At 49.3% G+C, this 26,955-nt stretch overlaps 1 protein-coding gene across 4 annotated transcripts in view; it reads right to left on the reverse strand.

Annotated features, from left to right (window-relative positions):
* ACSF3 (acyl-CoA synthetase family member 3) overlaps window positions 1–26,955 on the reverse strand; it is a 69,110-nt gene that overhangs the window by 32,244 nt on the left and 9,911 nt on the right. For all 4 annotated transcript variants that reach the window (XR_012490102.1, XM_019742690.2, XM_019742691.2 and 1 more), the window contains exons 4-6: window positions 14,124–14,278; window positions 12,125–12,273; window positions 4,450–4,562 (exon numbers count right to left, since the gene is read on the reverse strand). Coding sequence is in view for 3 of the 4 variants with exons in the window: in XM_019742690.2 (XP_019598249.2) it covers window positions 4,450–4,562; window positions 12,125–12,273; window positions 14,124–14,278 (417 nt within the window). In the remaining variant the exon portion in view is untranslated. The remainder of the gene's footprint in view (window positions 1–4,449; window positions 4,563–12,124; window positions 12,274–14,123; window positions 14,279–26,955) is intronic.

Raw genomic sequence — 26,955 nt, forward strand, 5'->3', positions numbered from 1 at the left:
CAAAAGTTGCAAGATTCAGGATGCACTGGCAGCAGAGCCGCAGATGGCTGGGATAACTGAGCGCCCCGGGCTGCTGGCCATGTTACCAAGCAGCCATGGCCAGGGCAGCCACACTCTTGGGGACACGGAGACACGATGGTGTCACTGCATGAGGATACGCAATGAGAGCCCAGACTGTGCTGTGGGGCACACAGGTGTGCTTTACCATTCCCAGTACAAGCGAGTCACCTTTCCGACCTGTAACAGGCCCCTCCCACCCTCCAGCCCAGGCCTCCCCCTGCCTCCTCAGCTACGGGGTGATGTGGGCGTGACAGAGCCCCCTGCTCTTGCCTGTGGGAGCTAACAGGGATCCTCCTGCTGTCTGCGAAGTACCACACGGCCCAGCTGCCCCTCTGCCCCGGAGGGCGCCCCTTTTCAGGGCAGACAGAGGCCCAGGAGCCCCTGCCACTCGCTCCTGATTCTCCGTGGTGTCTTCTGGCCAGAGAAGCATGGAGTGCTCTCAAGCCTGAGGGACACCGCACGGCACGGGTGTGCCACGGAGGGCGCCATTACTGCAGACACCTGTCTGCCAATTCTGACAGCAACACGGGGCCCAGGGCCCGGCCCAGAGAGGTTAGCCTGGGCTCGGCTAGCCTGGCCCATGTGCTAGTTGGATGAAAGAAGGAAGGAGCGGATGGGAGAAGCGGGGCCATGGTGCCCACAGCAGGCTGGCCCTGGGGAGGTTCTCACTAAGGTGTTCTCCCTGAACCTCCATGTTCTGTGCTCACCGTCACCACAGTCCACTCCTGCTCAGTCAGCACATTTTCTCTGTGACAAACGCTACCTGTGCTGATGTCATGCCTGGCACTCAGGTCTCAGGGCTTGGTGACCATCTGGCTAAGAAGGAGGCATTTCCAAGTTCAAGACGTCCCCCATGACAAGCAAAGGAGACCCCTGACCTGAGGCTGAACCTGCCACACGTGACATCACGGGGTCGGCAGACAAGAGGAACACCACGGTGTGGGAGAGGAAAGCTCGCGAGGATGTTACACCCGTGAACGCTGATCCCGCGCCATGGTCATGCGAGGGAGCCCCGCTCTGGAGTGTTCTGGGTGAAGGGCCATGGCGCAGGGCGCACAGGGACCCTGTGTGTGTGTGGAGACAGGGTGGCAGGTGTTGACCATAGGTGGTCTGGGGGAGGGGCATGTGAGCATACTTTGTACCGCTATTTTTGCAAATTTTCTGTGAGTTTAAAATTATTTCCGATAAATAATACTAAGACTACTAATAATAAACCGCTTGAAACAAATCATCTTCCGCCATCCTGACTTCTGAACATGAAAAAGTCAGTCCTTACTAGTTCGGGCCGCACTAACTGAGAACTTATGATGTATCAGACAGGAACTGGAAGGACTGTGCCTGGCAAATCCCTTTTTCAGAGACAGTATCAACACTTTTCAGCCCCACATTCACGATCTGCTTAGAACCAAGCGGATGGCAGCCCTGGGCAGCATCAGAGGCCAGCCACCCTCCACCGACTGTCAGCATGCTCATCACAGCTTCCTCCTTTACTTGTTAGTAATCACAGGCCCCAGCGAGGCCACAAGTTCGTTTCCACTTCCTCTAAGACATGTCACTGAATTTGACAGAAACGTGTCTCCTTCAGGACGGTCTGGGCCTCACAGTTTTCATGCCTTCAGGCCTAACCCTGCCCGGGGACCAGCCTACCCCTACTTATGGTGCTGATGGGAATCCCGGGAAGGCACAGGCACGGGTGTGGGCCCTGAGCTGCTCGGGCTGAGGCCGCATCTCAGGGAGCGGAGAGCCCAGATGGAAAGTTCCATGTAGGTCACTGCCTGTGTCCTGCTCTGTTCTCACTCTACAAAGTCCCAGGGTGAGGGAGAATGGAACAATATCTCTGAGTCCCCACTTTTAAAGGCTAGAGGAAGTTTGATAAATGCCACCAAGACACAAGAGGGAGGTGCTGCCACTCTATCCATGGGTGAGACCACAAAGCCCTGTTTCTGGGCTGCAGCCCTCACAGGTAACACGCTACAACTAAGTGTCCTACTGTACTGGAGGTGGAATCAGGCAAATAGTGCCACGATGGCAGGGGGCTCCTTCAAGCAAGACCGTAGGGAGAGAGAAGCAGGTCCCTGCAGCCGGCACTTAACCAGGGGTCCCTCCTGTGGTCCTGGTCACCCCAGGGATGGCCTCTGCCTAGCTCAGCCCTACTGGTCAGAGAACCAAACACTAGGTCCAGATATACCATATTCCCACGTGCGGGACAACAGGCCCTCTGGTGTGTCCTCCCATGGAGCAGTCCTCAACCTCCATTCTTCCACTGAGGCAGTTCTAGTCTGGACTGTCACACTGATTCCTTCATTGAGTTGCAAACATTCTAGAACACGCTGTTGCAAGTGCTAAATCTCCTTACTTTCACATTTAGACAGTCAGGGTGCATCTGTATGGGCTCACTATGCAGGGAGGAAGAGACCCTGGCTCCCTTATGCCCCCTCCAGCCTCCATGGCCCATCAGGCCCCCAGCCCATGCCGCCCACTCCTCCTGAGCCCCCATCCTGTGGAACAAGTGCTGCCTTCTCCCTGATTGTCAAGACGCTGCAGGCCGGGTCTGCCAGCTCTTTCTATTTTAAGTGTTTTCAGTGCACAACTGTCTATAGACTGAAACAATTAAAGACGGGCGAGGAGGAGCTGTCAGATCGCCTACTGCTTGTCACTGCAGGTGTGAAGTAGTTAAATTGTATTGTAATTTAAGAGGAAGCTGCTCCCCACCCCCACCCCTTCTCTCTGGCAACACCTCTGCCACTTCCGGCAGAACAGGTGCACATGGAGGACGAGCCATCAGGTGACCGGCACCTAGCGGAGGCGGCACCGTCATGGATGATGCTGCCTGTGCCACTAGCGTCTGATGAACCCACCCCCCCCACTGTTTCTCTGCTGGGTACCTCCTGATGGAGCAGTGTCCCTGGAACCCACACCCTGGCCAGCACTCTCAGCTGGTTGTATGCACACCCAGCATACAGGCTGAGCACCCAGCGGGGAAGCAGCCATCAAATGCATGGAGGACTGGTGACCTGGGGGTAAGCAGGAGTCTAGAAAGAGGCAGGGGGCAGGGTGCAGTGCATGGCACAGGGTGAGAACCAGAAAAGAACCCCTGGTGTGGGTGTGGCTGAAGGCTCTAGACCAGCAGCGCAGAGACGAAGAGCCAAGGCAGAGGGCGGTCAGGCAGTGACAGCAGTGGCTCAGGACCCTCAGGGTGGAAGCTGCCCACAGGCTATGAAGGAGCAAGGCCTTATCTGGAGGCCAGCACATCTGGAACGGGAGGTTGAGAGAGTAACAAAGCAGCGAGAACCCTCCACGGGAGGGAGTAAGAGGTTTTCTTGGGTCAGCGGAACACCTACTTCTTGATGTCCTTCTGAAAATGTCCATAAAATTCCACTTAAAAGCACCCAAGTTCCACCTATCTGCTCGCAGGAAAATGTTCAACAACCATCTCTTCAACCCTCCCATTTCAGACGTGGAAACCATGGCCCACAGGGGATGGCCCAGCCTCAGGCCCTCCTGGCACATGTGGGATGCAGAGCGGGAGACTCACGGGGGCCAATGGTGCTCAGAAAGCAGGAAACGCTGCAATGAGGACTCACAACTTTCATCTTTTGAAACCTCAGGGTATCAGAAATCAAATCAGTCACATGTGATGTCTAATATGGATATCAGCTGTAGAGAGAATAATTTCCTTTTAAATCAAAAATTCCATTTCCTACTAATCCCCTAAACCTTTCCGCGACTCCCCTTCACTTATGATCAGCACATTTGTAGCTATTAAAATCTTCACTAAAATAAGATAACAGCGTCCCTTTCTTCTTCTTCACCCTTGTCCATTTTAGAATTTTAGAATAATATAGAAACTGAGAGAGAGACCTACCAATGATTTCAGTAGAAGCGTGTAACCTTAATTCTAAGGACATTGTGAATTGGCCCAAAGGGCTTCAGCTGGAGCGGCCACACCTGCCGTGGGATCTTATGTTGGCATCCGCTCTGAGTGGGTGCCAGGGTGCTGCCAGCACAGAATTTTTAACCAGATCTTACCTACGACGACTTCTGTTTGAATTTGGGCTGTCTTTATCCAAGGCTGTCATGACCCACCTCAAAGCAGCCCTAGTGGACAGAGCGCAGGGAGGAGACATGCAGAGCGCTGGAGGTCGGGGCACAGCTGGGTCGTGGTTGCCCTCTTACACTGTCTACACGGCGGGCAGTGCCTGGAAACACTAATGGGCACCCTCGGTAAATGCCATTTACCGGGAGCATCTCCACTGTCCAGAAGGGCTGTTCCTGCGCAGTGGGGACTCCACTTCCAAAGCAGAGACCCTCGACTTCTGTGACTGGCCTGCTGGGCAGTTATGACCATGTGACACTCATGTGCTGCCAGCTGAGAACAGAGTGACTCACCCTAGTGTCCTTCTCATTTCCTTCCACATGGAGGACGTAGGGGCAGCCGTCCTTCTGCGTGTTTTCTGTGACAATGCGTACCTCGACGCCTGGCAGTGGGGTCCCCACAGAACCTGCAGGGAGAGGAGAAACATGGGGTCAGAGGGATTCCGAAGGAGAGGACTGCATGCCACCTGGGTCCTGGTCATGCACAGAGGGGAGAAGACCCAGGAGCCAAGGGGGCCCCACGTGGTGACGCAGGTGCCCACCAGCTGCAGAAGCAGCAGTCAGTACTCGCAGCTGCCAATGTGTGTGAGGCCTGGCTCCTAATGCTTCAGAGAGCCTTCCGGTCATCTCAGGAAGGTCCCGGCACCCAGGGCGGGACAGCGACAGCTTCCACTTGTACCCCAGCACCTGGCTGGGCAGTAACAGCACTGCAGTACCCCTGTCCAGAGAAGGTCCCAAGAGGCACCGATGCATGAAGCTGGGGAGTGAGCAGGGATCCTCGTGATATGGGGATAATACCACTGGTGTTTGGGGTCATGTATTAGACACCCGTGGTTTCTTGTGTCTTCATCCCACCTGAAGCCTCCAGCGTGCTCAGCCAGCTCACAATCAAACTTTGAACCCACAAAGGTAAGGCAGGTGACCAGGACGGACGTATCCCCCCAACCACTGTAATAAATGACTAAGGTGGGGCAGAGATTCCAAGACCAAATGCTCAGCATCTATGAGAAATCACTTCCAGGTGTCAGGCCCTTTATTTTAACTGCTGGAATCAATGAGGATTTGTCAGGGGATAAAAGTCCCAGGCAGCCGGGTCAGCAAACTCTCTGTGATCCCTTAGTGTCCTCGATCCAGACCCTTCCCAGGTCTGTCACATCTGTCTCGTTTTGCGACAACAGTGCTCCTCGGCCTGTCTTCTGCACCTGAGGTCCTAGGGGGCAAGTCCTGGGTCCCATAACCCTGGTGAGCTCTCTGCTGTTCCATGCCCTGGAAGCCTTGCTCCTCCACTCTGGTCAGAAATCTGGGTCCCTGTCCAGGCAGCAAGCAGATAGACCAGCATCCTTCCATTTCTTTATTCTTTTTTTTTTTTTTTTTTTGCTTCCAAAGATTTTTAAAATTACTGAAATCTATGTAAGATACAATTGATCATTATAAAGTGGCAGATCAGTGGCATTTAGCACGTTCACAGTTGTGCAATCCTCACCACCATCTACGTACAGTCATCACCCCAGAAGGAAGCCTGTGCCCATCAGCAGTACTCCCCACACCCCTCACCCCTACACCCCAGCAACCACTAATCCAATTTCTGTCTCTACAGATTTGCCTGCTCTGAACATTTCCTACAAAAAGAATCGTACGATGTATGTCCTCCCATCTCTTCTTGGGGGTGTATCTACTTGGAGCTAGCGGCCACACAGGCTCCAGGACACTCAGGACTTGAGGCAGCCTGGAAGCAGGGGCATTTCATCTCCGGTGTGGAGACAAGACATGGGGACCAGAGACAAGCACCAGCCTGAGAATGTGGAGATGGGTCCAAGCCCAGCCCTCTCCGAACTTGAAAGCCTTGGCCTGACCCTGGGCACAGTCAAGACCAACTGCCATTCTGCACACTCTAAATTCAGTTTCCAGTGGACCTCAAGCTCATTCTCTTTTCTAGATTAAATGACCCCTTTCTTTGTGGAACTCTCTTTTCACTGACAAGTTGAACTCCTGTCGTCTACACTCCTGGACCTCACCGTCTGCTGAGGACTGACAGATACACCAGTAGAGTGAGTCAGACGGGGCCACCGCCCCTACTGCTGGGGCGCCCACCAAAGCTGGGGGTCCAAGGTCTCCAGATGCTCCCAACTGCTTGTGTTTTACGGTCAAACTTCAGTAGGCTGACCTTGGCTTTAGCCCTTAGTGACTGGAGTGTTGGCCATCATCCGTGATAAGTGTGTGCAGAAGCCACGGAACAAAGGGCTAAGGGAGGGGTTGGGCAGATAACATGCAGAAGAGAAAAGCTGTGTGTGATAGGCAGGGATGAAGCCATGCAGGAGGCCACGCAGACAGGCCACGCTGACCGGCCACGCAGACAGGCCACGCTGACCTGCCACGCAGACAGGCCATGCACACCGGCCACGCTGACCAGGCGCCCCTGGCAGTGCCATAGGCCCTATGGAGCTGACAGTGTGCCCGTAATCTGTATTAATAAGATGTTTCTTGCTGCTTGAGCAAGGGTGATGCAGTGCTGGGCAGGGTGATTAGCCTGAATAATGAGAAAACATCAAATACTGGAAATTGATTTATTATCCTCTGAGACTGGTCAGATATGATTTCTTCAAGTACCTGCCAGAGATAAAGAGTTCCATGAACACACCTTAAACAATCAGGCAGAATGTGATTATTGCATCAGGAGGCACTTCATCAACGTAAGTACAGAATCTTAAGCAGGACCAACCACCTCATCCAGAAATAAAAGCCTGCTTGATCCTTGTTCCCTTCCTTCAGAGGAACTGTCTTAGCAGCAGTGTGACGCCTACTCAGGCCTGACTGAGCGCTCTCAGATAGGGATGGCTCCTCAGGTGTGAGCCCTGCGCTCAACTCCCCAGGAGGAAGGAAGCAGAGGCTCCATCTAAGCCCTGGGACCGCACGGAGATGCTTGTGGACAAGGGAGTCCTCCTGGGTCTGCCCACAGGCCTCAGGGCAGAGGAGGCATGTGGCCACCCCATGCGGGGCCTGGCCATTTACAGTAGCCATCGGAGGCGCCTATGGAGAAGGTTAAGGGCTCGGTCCCACCTTCAGTGGGTCACTTCAGTGACTGCCAGTCACAAGTGGTGTTGCTCACAGCTTCTGTCCAACTTGGCTACAAATCAGAAGTTACCACAATCCCCTTCAGCGGTTCAATAATTTGCTAGAGCAGCTCACGGAACCCAAGAAAACAGTTTACTTACTAGAAGGCCAGTTTGTTATAAAGGATTCAACCTCAGAAAAACCAGCTGGAAGAATGCCTAGGGCAGGGATGGGGGAAGGGGCCCAAGCTTCCATGCTCTCCAGGAGAGCCATCCTCCCAGCACCTGCATGTACTCATTCACCAGAGGTGCCATTATGCAGCAATGGTTTGATTAAATCACTGACCGCTCATGATTAATTCAACCTCCAGTCTTTCTCCCCTCCCAGGTGGTCAGGGTGGGGCTGAATTCCAACCCTTCAATCACCTGTTCCTCTGACAACCAGCCACCATCCTTAGGGGTTTTCCAAAAGTCATCTCTTTAACACACATTCAGGTATGGTGGCAAGTGGCTTGGTATGAATTTAAAAAGACCCTTATGATCTAGGAAATTCCAAGGGTTTTAGGAGCTCTGTGCCAGGAATGGAAACAAAGATCAAAGATATATCTCTTATCAGAGAGGAACATGCAAAAAAGGCCAGCTTCCCCAACACCGCCCTCCACTCATTTCTCTTTTGAATGTTTTTTTAAAAAGGAAGAAACCAAAAAAAAAAAAAAAAAAGAAGAAGGAAGAAACCTCCCTCCACACATTCTTCCTGCTCTTCTGCTCAATTAGGTAAGGCCTCTTATGCCCTCTCAAAGTGAAAGTTACAAACTGTTAAGATCTATAATGAAAGTGCTGACAGAATCTTAATTAATCATGGCCTCACAAACCCAGCAAGAGTTAACTTTCAAAGCAGAGACAATGACTTGAATTTCACAGCCCTGCTGATGGCACTGAAGTGAGGTCCACACAGAAAAGAGACTGAAGCCATGGGTGGGGCAGCGACAGAGCCCCAGAAACACCCCACCCCACTCCATTCCCAAGCTGGTCCTGGCAGTGCAGGATTAACTGGGCAGCAGCCACCCTCCTAGCACCATGTAGACAGCGCCCCTCCTAGCATCACGTGGACAGCGCCCCTCCTAGCATCACGTGGACAGCGCCCCCTCCTAGCACCACGTGGACAGCTCCCCCTCCTAGCACCACCTGGACAGCGCCCCCTCCTAGCAACACCTGGACAGCGCCCCCTCCTCGCACCACCTGGACAGCACCCCCTCCTAGCACCACCTGGACAGCACCCCCTCCTAGCACCACCTGGACAGCGCCCCCTCCTAGCATCACGTGGACAGCGCCCCCTCCTAGCACCACCTGGACAGCGCCCCCTCCTAGCACCACCTGGACAGCACCCCGTCCTAGTACCACCTGGACAGCGCCCCCTCCTAGCACCACCTGGACAGCGCCCCCTCCTAGCACCACCTGGATAGCGCCCCCTCCTAGCAACACCTGGACAGCAACCCTCCTAGCACCACCTGGACAGCGCCCCCTCCTAGCACCACGTGGACAGCTCCCCCTCCTAGCAACACCTGGACAGCGCCCCCTCCTAGCAACACCTGGACAGCGCCCCCTCCTAGCACCACCTGGACAGCACCCCCTCCTAGCACCACCTGGACAGCGCCCCCTCCTAGCACCACCTGGACAGCGCCCCCTCCTAGCACCACCTGGACAGCGCCCCCTCCTAGCACCACGTGGACAGCTCCCCCTCCTAGCACCACGTAGACAGTGCCCCCTCCTAGCATCACGTGGACAGCGCCCCCTCCTAGCGTCCATCTGGGCAGCAGCACTGGCCACAGTCAGAAGTGGCGTGTCATTCTTCCACCTTTCTAAAACAGTTGTCAGCTCTTCCCAGATAACTTTAATTGGCCTGCAGCTCTGTCCAGCATCTGGGGAGCGAGGCTGCTCTGCAGCTGGTCCCAAGAGAATGGAAACAGGCCGATAAGGTCCTGGAGCTCCTGTCAACGCTCCACGGAGTCCCACTGCAGGAGCCATTAGCGCCTCTGATCTCAACCTCCAATTAGAGCGTCATTAGGCCCAGCAGCGCTCAGCCATGAATTATTCATCTCCCTTCACTGTAACCGCATGGGACACAGAATGAACAATCAGATCCAACCCAGAGCTTAACACACAGCAAACATCTACCCTCACGCAGTGAGTCCCTCCTTTGAGGCTGACCTTGCCCTTCTGTGCACCCCCTCAGGTGTTCAGAACCTTTAAATGAATCCTGGTGTTTGTTCGGGTGACCACAGGAGCAACGTTCAGAGGCTGCACAGGCAGCAGGAAGGAAGGGGACTCCAGAAACCACCCCCACAAGGCCAGGAAGGGTGGTATGGCTGTGTCCCCAGTGTGAAGGGGTCACAGGCTGGGGCTCCAACATGAGTCCACAGCCTCCGGCTGAAATTAATCTAGGGGAGGGGCGCAAGGACTATTTTTGCAGTTGGAACTAGGAGGTTGGATTCCAAGCCTGCTGCCTACGTGCTCAGACACAGAACTCAGGCAGACGTTAATCAATGACACAGCAATCTCTCCGGAAGACTAGAGATTCCATTAGGACCATCCCTGCAGTTAAGTCCACGGCAAATTAAACACAGGTTGTACTTTACAAGAGTTAAAAACCAGCCTGCCCCGATTCTTCTTCCATCTTACTGAAGTCAAACATACCATTGTTCCTCTAGCCTCCTTCTCCCCACACCAGTGACTTTCCCATGGAAGCAGAAAACACATATAAACCCAGCCCGGGGCAATGGAGGGGGTCTTTCTTCCACTAGTGATTAGAGATCTCCACCCTGCCTGTGGCGTGGCCTTTGTTTCCTTATTTACTCTCTGCCAAATAAACTGACTTTTACTTTAAATTCTGTATCGGCTCATGTTTGAATTCTTGCCAATGTGAAGCCAAGGACCCTTTTTTCCTGTAACAAAAATGAGCCCCAGCCCAGGAGTTGAGGTGCACAGAGAAGACCTAAAGGTGCAAAAAAAACACACACACAAAAAACCCTCCTCAACCGGATTTCTCCAGAAATGATGCTCAGAGATTGTATTTTAGGGATTTTCATGTAGCACTCTTGAATTTCACGTTGAGGGCTACTTTATTTACTTTTTTCCAAACCAAAGAACTGACACTGCACTTGACTCTTACAGGCTTGCTTTACAGAAAAGAAAAAAAAAAAATCACAGAAATTTGATTCCAGTGTACAGAAGAGAAACTACACCCAGTCCACGTTCTGATGTTCTATACACTGTCTTTGAGGCCTGAATAAGAGCTGCAGCTATAATTTAAGATTCAGGAATTTCTGCCCAATAAACCTGGGGATTTGGAGTCTTGGGGTTCTGCCCACTCAGAGGGAACCGGAGGAGGCCAGGTCAGTCAGGGACCTTCCTGGTGCACCTCTCTCCAGGGTGGCTGCTTGCCTAGCTCCCCCCAGAGTCCTAGGGTGAGCCCCTAGCTGGGCCTCCGGGCCTCTGCCTACAGACAGTCCCTGAGTCTCCTTCCTACAGATGGTCCCTGCCTTACCCTTTGTTCGCTCCATCCTATCCTGGCTCCCGGTCTTGGCTTCTCAGCCTTGTATTTGCTCTTGTGATTAAGGCCCAGAAAGTTTCCCGTCCGTTTTTTCGCTCCCTCTCTCTTCCTTCAGACTGGGCTGCATGCTGTGCCGCTGTGCTCTGGCAAAGTGGGCATCCTTGCTTAACGGTGTGAATGTCTGCTCAATCATGTACCTGCTCTGTGGCCTTGGGCAGGTTTTCTTGAAGCCTATCTCCTCGTCTGTCAGTGGGTAAGGTCACCCCTATATAAGGGGCTGTTCTGAAGACAGTTTGGCGCTACTTAGAAAGTTGAATACAGACTACCTTCTGACCCAGCAATCCCACTCTGAGGTATTTACTCATGAGAAGTAAAGACAGATAGATGCTCACACAAAAACCTGCACACCCATGTTTATAACAACTCTGCTGGCAACTGTCCAGAACTAGACACAACCCAACATCCTTCAGCTGGTAAACAGTTTGAAAAACAGTGGCCTGTCCACACCATGAATCCTATGTGGCAATGGAAAAGGACACGTGACGACACGGATGGTCTCATACGTGTCCCGCTAAATGAGAGAAGCCAGACTCAAAAGGTCACGTCCTGTAGGATTCATTTATATGACATTCTAGAAAGAGCATAATTACAGGAAGAGAAAACAGGTAAGTGCCGACCTGACCCTGGGATAGAAGAGGTGCTGATCACACAAAAAGGGAAAGGTTTGAGGCAATTCAATATTTTGAGTGTGATGGTAGCAACACAACTACTCACAGAACTGAATGTGAGAAAGGTGAATTTCATGGAATGTGCAAGATAAATGCATGTACAGCTATAGTTGTAGATGTAGGATTATTTTACTTTTACTTATAATGAGATATTACTTGTGCTTTGGACACCATGGAGATGACTTCTCATGAGGACTAGAGGAGAGCCAAGAACAGAACAACACAATACAACACAACACAATCCCATCTCAGGCCTTGGGCTCTGCTTGCAGATTCCATTAAGGACCCAGGACGTGAAGGTCTGTTTAAATGCTAGTCAGAGTGGAACATCTTAGAGAAGGCTGGATAGGGAGACCAAAGGACAAAAACCTGTCTTGAGCAGCGGGCCAGCCACACGTGTGCAGGTCCCTGAGCACAGGTGGTAGATTTTATCACCTCGCCCCCCACACTTGTCATCTCTCCTGTTGCCACTGGCCTTGCAGGGCTCCGGGCACCTGGTTGGGAGGCTCCAGCCAGCAGCCAACTTGGCCAGCACCCCGAGAAGGTTCTCGTGGCCCAGTAGGGCAGCACCCTCCACAGACTGGCCCACCTGAGGGGCACAGAGCAGAGGGGAGGCCACCGCTGGAGGGCAGTGTGCGTACCTGGCAGGCGAGCTGTTGGGGTCAGGGGGTTGGACAGGGCCATGCCGATCTCTGTCATCCCGTACCTCTCCAGCAGAGTGTGGCCTGTGATGTTTTTCCACTTCTCCAGCACAGGCAGGGGTAGGGCAGCCGATCCTGAAACCATCAACCTGGCCGGCAAACCAGAGGCAACCTTAGCTTCTTAATGACGCTACTCTTCAGCGCAACAAAAAAACGACGTAAAACATTCTTCACTCTGCATCACTGTTTTAAAATTCACGATACAAACTGTAGTTGGGGCTATAATGTAACTTTGTTCTTGGAAAAGAATTTTTTGGGTATATTTTAGAATGCAAGCAGGTCTTTCAAAGGAATGGGTAATCAAGGTAAAAGAAAAAAATAATTTAAGGGTCTTCGGTGGCATGCTTTGCAAATAATTAACATGCTGCTCACAAACCACCCAAAGTAACAGCAATAAGATGATTACAACAGAACGTAGTGCGTGGATAAAATGCTACCAGGTCTGAGGGGTACGAGGAGCAGAGGAGAGGGGGCAGCCCACAGCTGGGGGACGTACGCACTGCTTCATGCTAACAAGCTCACGATGCTGACAATGACATTTACATAACATCTGAGAGCTCCTAACTGCTCTGACGTACACCATGTCACTTAAGCATCATGTGTAGAAAGGAAGAAGCTTTGGGTTCTAGTTCTAGCCGGAGAAGGAACAACCACTGTGTTTCCTCACAAGGATGTACAGCGCACAAGGACCCGCCCTGCCACAAGCCAAAACTGGTGCGGTCTCAGGGCCTCTGTCGCCCAGAAACCCAGGAAACCCTGGTTTCTTCTCCTTCTCTGGTATCCCTGCCCTGGTTTCTGCAGGGTTGGGTAGAATGTGCTCCTAATGCCACTTTCATATTGGTGGCCGAGCATGAGACACCTTCCTCAACAGCTGCCCAGTCCCACAATGCCTTGTGACAGGGTGGGCTGCACATGACGGGCAGCAGGCAACATCAGGTAAGGGTTGTAGTTCCAGCAAAACGTTTACAGGAGAGGAGCAAAGGGATGGTGGGAGCAAAGTCATAACAACATCAAATATTTATCTTGGCTAATCCAGAATCCTCTCTGGGAAACAAAGGTGCCCTTCCTGTGTTCTCCTTCAGGACTAGGAATCAGATGCGTGGAGCGACACGGAGGCCACAGGGACACGCACACAAATACGTTTAGAATTTTAAATCCATGTTTGTCTGGCAGCTCACTCACTGTGGTGTTAAAAGGTTGTGCTTACCACACACATAGCTTGTCGTGTGTCTGGTGACACGCGTCTGTTGAGCCTGGGAAACTCACCAAGCTACCCACTTAGGTGTGCGCTCTAAGGGTCACACTTCAGTAACAAGCAGGGAGAGGAGCCTGCCATGTCTACAGGTTCCTGAGAGAGTACAGAGGACACTTCATACCATTGAGGGACCCCAAAGACTTGGGCGCACCTCTGTCAAGGGGGTTGTGATGGAGCCCCCAGCAGGGAGGACTCCAAGAGCTGCAGACGTAGATGTGGGGTCAGAAAGGAAGAGAGGGAGATGGCCAGTCACTGTCCTTACCCTCATCCTCAGACTGTGCCATAAGAAGAAGACAGACAAAGACAGATAGAATACAGATAGAGATATACCGTGTTTCCCCAAAAATAAGACCTAGCCGGACAATCAGCTCTAGTGCGTCTTTTGGAGCAAAAATTAATATAAGATTTTGCTCCAAAAGACGCACTAGAGCTGATTGTCCGGCTAGGTCTTATTTTCGGGGAAACATCGTACATGTAGATAGATCTATAGAGGGATAGGACAGAGACAGATATAAAATACACACAGGTCTATAGAGAATGCAGATATAAATACGTAGATGTATATTTTAAAGGAAATGGAAAACACTGCTTCCTAAAACTTAGCAGAACTGATTTATTAGAAATAAGGACTATTTGCTGATCTTTAAGACTTTCTGGATGGGAAGATGGACTGTTTTCATTTACCTGATCTTTTCTTCACACACTGCACGCACGAAATCCTGGACATGAGGCTGGGTGAAATGCTTGTCATAATAATCCATCAACTTGGTGTATATTGTAGGCACTGCCATAAATACATTTATTCGTGGAGTTTCAGAACTTAAGAACTTTTCCCAAACCTAAAAAGAAAACAAGAAGCATAGAGCAAAAAGATTAGAAAACAACACACACACACACACACACACACACACACACACACACGTATGGATGCCTCCAGTTCCAGGAACAGTGTTCATAGTAGAGGCCTCTCCTTTTCGGGAGCGTTAAAGGGTCCATAAGCAGCTCCCACCTACAAGGGCATCTCACTTTCATAGAGTGACAACACCTCTGGCCATTCCCATAGAAGTTGCCCTGTTGTTGGGACACATCTGTGCCCAGCCTTAGGGGTGACCTATGAGGAGGGAGAGGGTTCAGAGAGAAGTGCAGGGACACGGGTCCAGCCTTGGATCTGCTGTCAGAGAAGATGCTGGCACCTCAGATGCTTCCGAGTGGCACCAGTGAACCTGAGAGTAAGCACAGTGACTGGCACAGAGGGGCACGCAACAGATGGTGAACAGATGACGACTTGTGTTTTATTGGGAAAAGTCAAGCGAGTTTTGTATTTCACTCTGTAACAGATGTTTCTTGTTTTAATATAAAGATGTTTCAAGTTTCTCACCAGTTAAAGTGCTCATGTGTTATCCCTAATCTTCAAACAAAGCTGGTGTGTTATGCTCATTATGTGGTTCTTTTCACAGCAGCAGTACCGTGCAAGTCAGTCCATGGTCAGGATGGAGAGCCCAGCATTCCTGGTGCTGGGTGCCCAGGGCACTGAATGTAGACAGAGCTCGTCCCTAAGGCATTTGAAACTTTGGAAAAATGGAAACTAATGCTGTGGTCCAACGCATCCCATCTCAATTCCTAACTGGATGGTAGGAATTAGCTCCTTACTTTAGCTGCTAGACAGAGGAAAGGATGCCTCTCCAGGGAAAAAACAATATTCTTGCAAAGACAATGACTGGCATCCCCCTCAAATTACAAAGCATGTAAGGAAACAGAAAAATGTGACCCAGGATTAAGGAAAAAAAAGTCAACAGAAGCAGACCATCAGAAGATCCAGATGTTGGAATTTTCAGACAAGGAATTTAAAATAATTACAATAAACAGGCTAAGGAATTTAGAAAAAAGGATTAACAAAATGAGGAGAAAATCAAGGATTTCATTAGAGAAGTGGAATCGCAAAAAGAGCTATTACAATACTAGAAAATATATTATCTGAAATTAAGATAAAATATTGGATCGATTTACCAGACTAAATGCAGCAGAAGAAAAGATAAAAGAAGTGAACAATGAGTCAATGGAAATCATCTAAACTGAAGTATAGACCAGAAAGAAAAGAAGAAAGACTAGAGTGAGAGCAATGTGTGGGCCACATGAAACAATCTAACATGCTATAACTGTAGTCCTAGACAAGGAAAAGAGAGAGAGCTAAGTAAATGAAGAGCGACTCCATCTCCATGTATTGGAAGACTCAATATTGATAAGACAGCAAGTCTCTCCAAACTGAGCCACAGCTTCAAAGAATTCCTCCCACCCAAACCCCAGCAAGCTCTGTGTTGCAGAAATCAACAAGCTGACCACACAATTTACATGGAAAGGCAAAGGACCCAAAGGAGACAAAAGAAACATGAAACGTAAGAATAAAGGTGGAGGACTTATACCTCCCACTCCAAAACTTACTCTAAAGCGACAGTGATCAACGCAGTGTGGACACAGATCAATGGAACAGATGAGGGTCCAGAAATAAACCAATACATTGATGGTCAATTGATTTCTGACAATGGAACCAAGTCATTTCAATGGAAGAAAGAATAATAGTCTTTTCAACAAACTGCTGAGACAAGTGAAATCTCACCTTACACAAAAAGGTAACCCAACGTGGACCAGAGACCTAAATGTATGACCTAAAACCATAAAACTTCTAGGAAAAAAAACACAGGAGAAAATCTTCATGACCTTTGGTTAGGCTAATTTTCTTAGCTATTATCTATCTACGCATGCTCTATGAAATCTAAAAATTTATAAAATTTGATTTCATCAAAATTAAATACATGTGTGTTTCAAAAGATACCATTAAGAAAATGAAAAGACAAGCCAGACTGGGAGAAAATATTTGCAAATCATCAATCTGATAAAGGACTTGTGTCCAGAATCTATAAAGAACACATAAAACTAACAATAAAAAGACAAATAACACAATTAAAAATGGGGCAAAGAGCTAAATGGACAGTTCACCAAAGTAGATCTATGGATGCAAATAAGACCATGAAAAATGCTCAACATCATTAGTCATTAGGAAAATGCAAATTAAAACCACGAGATACTTCATATCCACATTGTAATGACTATAATAATAATTTACAAAACAAGTGTTGGTGAGGATGTAGAGACACTGGATCCCTTATACACTGCTGGCAACAATGTAACAATACAGCACTCTGGAAAACTGTTTGGCAGTTTCTTAAAACATTAAGCATAAACTTACCACACAACCCAGCAACTCTATTCCTACACATCTACTTAAGGTAAATGAAAACATGTCCACACAAGGATTTGTATGCAAATGTTCAAGGCAGCAATATTCTTAATAGACAAAAACTGGAAGTGATCCAAATGCCCATCAAATGGTAAATGAATGAAAAAGATGTGGAACAGCCATACATGAGATGCTATCTGGGAACAAGCTACTGATATACATGGTACAACATGGATGAAACTCAAACATGTTTTGCAGAATGAAAGAAGCGAGACACAAAATACTATATATGATATGATTCCATTTATATGCAAGGTCCGAAAAAGGAAAATCTACAGAGACAGAAGGCAGACAGTGGTTGCCAGGGGCTGGGCATGGGAGCAGAGATTGAAATAACGGTTGCACAACACTTTAAATTTACTAAAAACCACTGAATCATTTACAATAGGTGAATTTTATGGTATGCGAGTTAATCTCGAGAGAGCTGTTTTTAAAAAAGGAAGATGCAATAAGAACATTTTTAGTGAAATAAACTGAGAGAATTTGTCATCAGCAGAGCTACAAGAGCTATCAGAAGTTCTTCAGGCTGAAGGGAAACAACCCAAGAGGGAAGCACAAACCTAAGGAACAAATAAAGAGCACCAGAAAAGGAAATACATGGGTAATTAAAAAATAAATTTAAGGACTCCTGACTGTTTAAAGCAACAATAATAGCAATGTATCATGAAGCTAAAGGAAGGAAATAATAAAGCACAGGAGTTAATGGAACAGAAAGAACAGGCGCATTAGAGAAAATCAACAAAGTTGGTTCTTTGAAAAGATTGATAAAATCGATAAACCTCTAAAATAAGAATGATAAAGAAAACAGAATGAAAACATAAACTGCAATATCAGACATTTAAAGGAGATATCACTACAGATCCTAGAGATATTAAAAGGATAGTGAGAGAAATTACAAACTACTTCATGCCAATAAATTTGACAATTTTTTTTTTTAATTGGGGAAGGGGAATAGGACTTTATTGGGGAACAGGGTGTACTTCCAGGACTTTTTTCTAAGTCAAGTTGTTGTCCTTTCAATCTTGGTTGTGGAAGGCACAGCTCAGCTCCAGATCCAGTTGCCATTGCTAGTTGCAGGGGCGCAGCCCACCATCCCTTGCGGGAGTTGAACCGGCAACCTTGTGGTTGAGAGGACACGCTCCAACCAATTGAGCCATCTGGGAGCTCAGTGGCAGCTCAGCTCAAGGTGCCGTGTCCAATCATTAGTTGCAGGGGGTGCTGCCCACCATCCCATGTGGGAGTCGAGGAATCGAACTGGCAACCTTGTGGTTGAGAGCCCGCACACCAACCAACTGAGCCATCCAGGAGGCAGCTCAGCTCAAGGTGCCGTGTTCAATCTTAGTTGCAGGGGGCGCTGCCCATCATCCCTTGCGGGACTCGAGGAGTTGAACCGGCAACCTTGTGGTTGAGAGCCCACTAGCCCATGTCGGAATCGAACTGGGAACCTTCAGAGTCAGAAGCATGGAGCTCCAACCGCCTGAGCCACCATGCCAGCCCAAATTTGACAATTTTGATAATTTCCTTTAAAAACAAAAAATTACCAAAACTGACATAAGAAACAAAAAGAAAATGATATAAGTATTATAAGATATTTAAAGAAACTGATTCCTTAATTTAAAACCTTCCTGGAAAGGTTCAGTCTAGATGGCTTCAGTGGTGAATTCTACCAAAGGAAAGAATAGTTTCAGCCTTACACAAATGCTCCAACAGAGAGAAGACGAGGAACATGGCCAAACTCCTTTCGGAAGTGAGCATGACCCTGTACAGAGAAGCCTAGCAAGGATGCCACGAGAAAACTACAGACCTGTGTTGCTCAGAACACAGATGCAAAATCCATAACAAAATATTAGCAAATCAAGCCTAGCAAGCAATAAAAAAAAATAATGCATCATGACCAAGACAGTTTCCCCGAAGGATCACGAGGTTAGGGAATTAGAAACATTATAAACTTTAATCAGTGTAACTAACCACAGTAACAGAATAAAGGGAGGAATAAATAAATAATAAATAAATAAAGGGGAAAACTATATGATCACCTCCGTAGATAAAGAAAAACCATTCGATATGATTCAACCCACTCTATAATAAAAACACGCTAAGATACAGTATCTACAAAACACTACAGGTAACATCGCACTTCATAGTAGAACATTAATGCTTTCCCCAGGACTGAGAATAAGTCAATGATGCCCACCATTACCACTTCCAAATCAGATGTATCAACTCCAAAAATTCTCTTTATCAAAAGACACTGTTTTAAAAAGTGCAACAACAAACTGGGGGGAGCGATTCACAATACAGATTTTCTGACCAAGGTCTTTTATCCTGAATATATAAAGAACACCTAGAGATTAATAATAAAACGACAAAAAAAACCACCCCAATTTAAAAAGGGATAAAAGACTTGAGGAATATCTTTGAATGACCAATAAGCATATGAAGACGTACTCAACATCATTATTCATCAAAGAAATGCAAATTTTAACAACAGGGGGGCAGTGTTACACACCCACCAGGATGACTGAAATTTTCAAAGCCTGACATCGCCCCCTGTTGGCAAGGGCATGGAGCACTGCTGCTCTCACCTGCTGGTGGGTGCACAGAATGGACCACCACTTTGGAAATGGCTTGGTAGTTTCTTATGAAGTTACATACACGACCCTATTACCCAGTAATTCTATCCCTGGGTATTTGCCCCCAGAGAAATGAAAACATACATGTGCAAAAAAGATTGACACGAGAATGTTCCCAGAAGCTTTATTCATAAAGCCAAAGGGGGCAACAGCCCAAATGTCCATTAACAGGAAAATGGATGACAACAGTGGAATACTTGGTGACAGAAAGGAAATAAGCACTGACACATGAAATATGGATAAACCTCAAAAAATATTATGCTCAGCAAAAGAAGTGAGATACAGAAGAGTACAAACGCTGTGGTTCCATTATATGCGAAGTTCAAGAGCAGGTAAACCGCCTTAGAGGAGTAAAACTCAGGAGCGGCGGCTGCATCTAGCAGGGTGAGTGGAAGGAGGCCTGAGAGAACTGCTGGCATGTAGGAATGTTTTATATCCCGACCTGGGTGTGCGTTACACAGGGGTATTCATCAAAACATAACTGCATCACACACTTAGATCTGTAGTTTTCACTTCACGTGCACTCCACTTCAATAAAAGGAAATGAAAACACACCCACCTGAGTGGCTAGAAGGACGAGGCTGACAATACTACGTGTGGGTAGGAGGTGGAGGAACCAGAACGCTCAGACGGTGCTAGTGAAAGTGTCAACCATGCAACTGCTTTGGAGAACCTTTCGGCTATTCAACCAAAGTGAAACATACGTCCAACCCAGCTAGTATCTAGCAGGGTAGGCACAGAGCCAGCAGAAACGTCTCCAGAAAGATCTGTATGAGAACGCTTGTAGCAGCTTTATTCATAATATCCTCAAACTGGAAACCATCCAAGGTCCTTCAATAGCGGAATGGATAAACGTGGCCTTTCATACAACACAACACGGCAATACAAGAACAAATTACATTTGGTCCAATGCAAGAATAAATCTTAAAATAGTGATGATAAACTAAAAAGCACAAAAGAACACACACTGCCAAGTCTATTTACATAAAGAACACGTAAAACTAACCTATGCCGACAGAAGCCAGACGAGTGCTACCTCTCCGTGTGTGCAGATGTGGGGCATTGATGAGAAAGAGCATGAGAACATTTTGGGGTGACGTGAATGTTCTCTGTCTTCATCCGGGTGGTAATTGTTACACAGATGTACACATAAATTTACATGCATGAGCCGCATACTTAATGTCCATGCATGGGCTGTATACAAATCATACCTCAACTACAATAAAAAAGTCCATGACAACAGTCCCCATTTTACAAACCCCAGTGAATTAATGGCTCTCGGCAATAAGCATCAGTGAGGGCTGACATCACAAACTGAGAGACAATAAGGCATATGTGTCCCTGGTGGAGGAACAGAAACACCACCTCTGAAGTCTCCCTCCCACCAAAACAAAACAAAAACCCTGCATCTTATCAGGCCTCTACATCTAATTACCAATTTTCAGGAAATACAGGGGATAGGACACATGTTAAATGACACCACAGGGATGCCATCCACAAAACCAGACTGCGGGAAAGTCTCCAGGACACACAGCCTGATTTCTTAAACAAACAACAAATGCAAGGAAAAGACCGAGGGGCATCCTGCATGTGAAGCAACACGAGCAGCATTTTCACCCAAGCTCAAGGTGGGGACATCATTTAGCTCTCCTTCAAACAAACTTAAGAAATGAGGGGACGTTGACAGTGGTGGTGCGGATGGTAATATGTGATATTAAGGGACGCCTGCTCATTACCTCACTGTGATGACCGAGCTGACGACAACTTGGAGGAAAATGTATGTCTACCCTTTAGAGATGCTGAAAAGATGTATCTGGGATTCATCTGAAAATCATCCTGAGGGAGGAGATGTTTCTAGATGAAAAAGAAATGGCTCTGAATTAATAATTGCCAAAGCTAGGCAGTGACACATGGGTATGCATTTCTCTTGTAGATGTCTGAAACATTACATAATTTAAAAAGTTTTAAGACTACGATGAAAAGAGGAGTTGCACTGGGCTATCTCTCTAAGGGCCCTTAAAACTCATATTCTATAATTCTTTACAGGCAAAGAAGTGAGCGAATATTATTTATGAGAAAAATATTAACTCATGTTAAACCAATCCACATTTGGAATGACTGCAGGAGTTCATTTATATTAATACAACTCCCATTTCCCTGTTGCTGAGTAGATAGTAAATCAATGTATATAGAAATGAGAAGCGCAGATAAAAAATGTGGACATGGGGTGCCCTTTCCTATAATTACACTTCTTCCTATGCCGAGTAGGGAGGAAATAAAACCTAATGGCTCAGAATCACTGCATACTAAGCAGTGGTCCAGCAGTGAGAACAAAGCGCTGGAAATCCAGGCCTGTGTGAATCCACAGGGACAAATCCACTGATAGGCTGCCCTCACTGTTCCAGGAGCAGCTATGACCTTGAACAAGTCCTTCAGCTTCTGTCTTCTCACAACATGATATTAATTTGGACTAAATCCCTCGGGTCCCTTCCAAGCTCTAAAATGCAGATTTGCTTGAAACTGTGGCATCCTGTTTCCCACTGGCTTGTAAAGAAATACGGGTAGGCTGCCACCCGTCACCAGGGAAGGCGTGAGTACTGGGAGGAGCGTGGCCGAGTGGACACACTGGATACCATTCAGACTTCCGGGCAGTGTCGATATCCTTGCCCTCCCCACCCCCTACCCCCATCTCCTCACCCATCACAGCCTTTACAGGTGAGTGGCTTGAGTTTAGTGTGGCTGACCTGTGTGCAGACCCGGCCACCACCCCGTCCTGACAACATCCTCACCTTAGCCTCGGCCTTATTCTACTCATCAAGGGCTCACCTGTTACCATGAGCACTTGGACAACAGGGCACAAAACGGCGGAGACCTAACCTGTACAGGACCCAGGTGAGGCCCGCACCCGGGCATGAGAGGAGGGAGGACAGGCCACGTGAGCCATCTGTCCACTCTGGGGGCATGTGGTCCAAGCCAGGCCTCCTCCACTGGCTGAACACGTGGTCCCCGCCCAGGCTTCCCACAGGAGGCTGAAGGAAAGACGGAGCATGCAGTCAGCCAAATGAAGGGTGTGAACTGGTCCTTCGGTCATCAATGCAGACATCTGGCCCCAGCACAGAGATATCTACCCAAGAACTGCCTGCAGCTGGGAAGGCCTCACCATTCTTGGATTCACCCAAATCAGCAAAGGGGGCCTCTGCTGTCCTGAAGCAGATATTTAAAACAACAGCATTCCCCCTCCATGTTGTTCCAACACATCCATAACATACAAATCTTAGCTCTGGGGGATCCTGCCCTAGGCCCTGCATTTCACTAGTGAAAACACTTCTACCTGCTCTGATGTGAGCTGTCATGGCAAGACCAGACAGCAGTTCCCAAATCAGACTCCAGGAAATCTGGGTCCTGCCCAACATTAGATGTGACAGTCTGGGCACCTGTTTTATTCCCCATTTCTCCAAGGTGACCCTGTTGTGCAGCTGGAACTGGAAACCTGGGGCCAGATCCCCACTGGCAGGACCGCCATGCCGAGCAAAAGCAAGGACAGGATTGACTGCAGGTGAGACACTGCGACGAATCCTTAACCAGCTTAAAGCAACGACCCCCGAGGATGAAACCACCACCCATATTGTGGTAATCCTGAACACACAGGAAGGGGTTCTGCTTCTGTTTTCCAGGTGCTCTGGCCAAAAGGTGGCAGAGAGAGGACACTCGGTATTGAAAGAGCGAAGATGGAAACCAGCTGCCCATCTGGCTTCTCGGGCTTGTGAGTGCCCCCTGCCCTAGTGACTCTCACTGTGGATCCAATCGAAGGGCCAGTGGAGCACAGTGTGCTTTGCTTCCCTTCCCCAAACTCAGCCTGCCCCTTGTTACACACGTTGCCTGAAAACACTCTCTCACTTACTTCAACAAGATCTAGTTTCTCAGATCCCAGAAGGACCTCTGTCTGGAGCCACACACCGGTCAGCCAGGGTAGCAGTATGACCTTATGAGATGGTGTCCTGGGCACCAATGGCGCTGGCCTCCACGGAACAACACCCTGGTGGTTCCCCAGCTGCCTGCATGGCAGAGCCCCAGGGAATGGTAGTCTCTGTGGAGGTGCTGGACCCCACGTGGCCAGGTGCCTGGGGCACCCTCCTGCCTCACTCGCTGGCCGCGCCTCTACCCCTGGGCAGGGACCCAGCAGGTCAGCAGAGGAGTGAGCGCCAGCCTCGTGGCCCTGCCCTGATTGAGTGCCCTGCTCCTCAATCCTGAGGAAGTCGGCAGGAGCGAAGTCATCTGAGATAAGAAATCGATCGGGACTCTGGACAGCTCATCCACAGCCAGACTTCATTGTTCAGGGGTGACGCGGGGCAGTTCACCCATCCATCTTCCTCCCGTCCGCTGAGTCGCTGTCACCTCATCCGTCAGCCTCACAGGATGTGACAGCCTGTCACCCCCACTGTTAGCATGTGTTTTGTTCAGCAGGATGACTTGAAGAGCCCAGGCTCTACGACCATTTAAATACCACGGCAGGTTCCTGGTCCCTGCATTCCACTGCTTTCCACAAATTTCTTAAATACAAGCTTAAACAAAACCCCAATATTTCATAATGCTGAAAGAGGGATTTTACTAATACAAATTTCGTAATTCACAAAACTCTGAAGCTCAGGGTTGCAATCTTTTTATCAACCACCACTTCAAATTTGTTCCAATATTCAGCTCTGCAGCAGTTTTGAGAAATCCCACATTAGTGGCAAGAACGAGGAAGGTCTGAGATTTGACCCTCCTTGCGAGCTGCCCTAGCACCTCGTCCCCAGCAACTTGACAGGAGAAAGGAGCATCGTCACGACAGGCAAGGGCCCTCCCTGTTCAACGCCACGCTGGCAGGCTTGGTAGTTAAGGCCCCCATTCACTTCCAGGCCCCTTGGTGGGGCCACTGTGGTGAGGAGGGTGAGTGCCAGGGAGGCCAAACAATTGATACACAAAACCTAGAGCTCTGGCAGCAGGTAGGAAACCCCTGTGGGTTTCTTCCCTGTTGAGTGCTTACTTGTCTAAAATCTGCTCTCATTTTCACAACATCTAAGCTACAAAGGTACGTATTCAACGACGTCAATTCCATCAAGCTTTACACCAGCAAGACCTCTTCAGAGGGTGGAACACCAAGGATGGCAAGTGTGGCTCCCCACACACCAAGGATGAGGTTCTCTGCCATGTTTCCAGTGTCCTCGCCAGGACAGTGACAAGCCCATCCACGCAACACGCCAGCCATGGCCCGGGACCACAAGCACAAGAGGCCGGATCCTGCTGCCTGGTCCTTACAAACATGCACAGACTCAGAGCTTTGCAGAAAGTTTATCGCTTTAAGGGACTCTGGTAATGGATTTGAAGTAAACAATTATGTTGCATTGCATTTATTTACGCTCTGATTTCAGAGGAGTTGATAGAGTAAAACTTTATTAAACAAATAACCACGCCCCTAAGTGGTTTAAGGAAATTTCCCCCATATACCTGCCGTACAAATCCAGACTGTCACGAGACATTTAAATAAAGCAAGTCAGTCTGTAGAAAGGGTTTCAGACCTGCCATCTGCCAGCGGGTCTTCATGGTCCACACAGCCAATGGGGAAGTGAGAGGCCCAAGGGCGCATGCATCACATTGAAGCACAGTGAGAACCATCCCTTCATCCATCCGTTCACTAACACTCTGACCCTCTGCCGCTTTAGGCCCTGGGGACACACTGTGAACTGAAGGGAAACCTGTGCCCTCAGCAGTGATGTTCCAGGGGGAGAAAGGAGATGATTCTGCGTGGCTCAAAGGTCAGAAGTGCTTGATGAACAATGCAGGGTCAGGCCCAGGGAGGGGTGGGGAGGGCTGAAGTGTTGAGGAGAGTGGCCTGGGCCTCGCTGAGTGGTGGGTGGGGAAAGACTTACAGAGAGGTGAGCAAACCGAGGGTAGGCCGAGGGTCAGCAGGGAAGAGCGCCGACTGAGGTGGGCAGGTGTGGTATACGAGCAGGACAGCCAGTGCAGCTGGATGTAAAAAGGTGGGACTGGGAGAGGCGAGGAGGGGACACAGCCTGGCTTAGCCAGGAGAAAGGCCAGCCACACTTCCTTCCCACTCTTTCTTTCTTGTTCCTGGGTCTCTGTGGTTTGGGGAAGTAAAGGCCTGCTCATGTTTCGGTTTGTCCGCTGCTGTGCTAGCCTGCAACACATTCCTGCCAGGCCTATGGGGCACTCATGTTGCTCCCGAATGAGGAACTAGGAAATCGGGACTCTGGCAACATTTACTTGAGAAATCCGTCAGCCACTGGGGCTTGGCTGCTGCGTTCCTGATGTGGGCTTTCTGGGGCTCCAAGTCAGGGTGGGGATCTACTCCCCCTCATTTACAGGGAACCTGGAGACTCAGCTCTCCCTCCTTTGCTTCTGTAATCAGCCAGCGCTGGAGTGTGGACTGACGGAAGAATCCACAAGTGCAGCTCTGGCTCAAGGAACCTCAGTGGAGCAGAGTGGGCCGTGGTGGGGGAGCAGCGCACAGTGACCTTCACAAGGACAGGGCTTCCCCACGCGCCGTCCTAGTTCTGGGGAGGCCCTCCCAGTGGACGGAGAATTCGGGGTTCTTGGAGAGCCCACTGCATCCTTGTGCACAAGCCTCCCAGACAGTCAGAGACAGCTAGCTGCCCAAGGTGAGCCTTTTCTCACGTGGCCCTGTGGCTGTCCCCACTTGCCCTTAGCAGTCACTCCCACCAAGTAGCCTGACAGCCTCAGATGCCCACCCTCCACCCCCTGCCAGTCTATTCCTCCCCTCAGGGCAGTGATCCCTGGGCTGCGGGGAGCAAGAATCACAGACTTGGAGGGGCCCTCCGTCAGAGCTCCACCAGGAAGGGGTGTGTGCACGTGGCCTGACCCCTGGGCCAGGAGGCCACACATGGGCCTTTATCCTTGAAGGCAGACAGCGCTTCAGCCTGTGGCCCTGAAAAGCATCTTTAAGCTGTAGACTCTCAGTTCATCTAAAATCATCAAGGGTCCTACAGCTCAAAAATAAAATGCAGCAAGATGAAAGCAGGAGGCTGAAGTAGGAGGGGAGGAAGGCCCAGAGCCCTGCCAGCTAGCCCACGTCCCGGAGCTGCCGGGCTCCCAGGACAGGATCTGAAAGGCTCCAGGGGAGAGCTGCACACCAGGTCACATGTGTCAAGTGGCAAGGTCAGACCCCAGGCTCTTTCTCCTCCAAAGCAGCATCCTTCACGGCTGCAGTGACGGCTGCTCCCACCTCCCTCTCCAAACGGCCACGACCACAAGTCCCATCCCTTGCAACCTGACAGCATCTTGGGAAGGAACAACATACTGAAAAGGAGGACAAGCAGGGAAACTAATGAACAGCCCCCAGAAGGCCCATTCACTCCAGAACAACTGAAAGCCAGTGTGGTTGGCTAAAGAATGGCTCCAAAGTGTCCACGATCTCATCCCCAGGGTACCTCATGTGGCAAAGGGGACTTCGCAGATGCAATTAAGACCTTGAGACGGGGAGGTTGCCCTGGATATCTGGGTGGGTCCAGTGTGATCATGGGGACCTTCAGAGGGGGTGACAGAGGGACGTGACCACAGATGCAGAGAC

Source organism: Rhinolophus sinicus, linkage group LG11 (genome assembly GCF_036562045.2).
Source record: "Rhinolophus sinicus isolate RSC01 linkage group LG11, ASM3656204v1, whole genome shotgun sequence".
NCBI classification, from domain to species: Eukaryota; Metazoa; Chordata; class Mammalia; order Chiroptera; family Rhinolophidae; genus Rhinolophus; species Rhinolophus sinicus.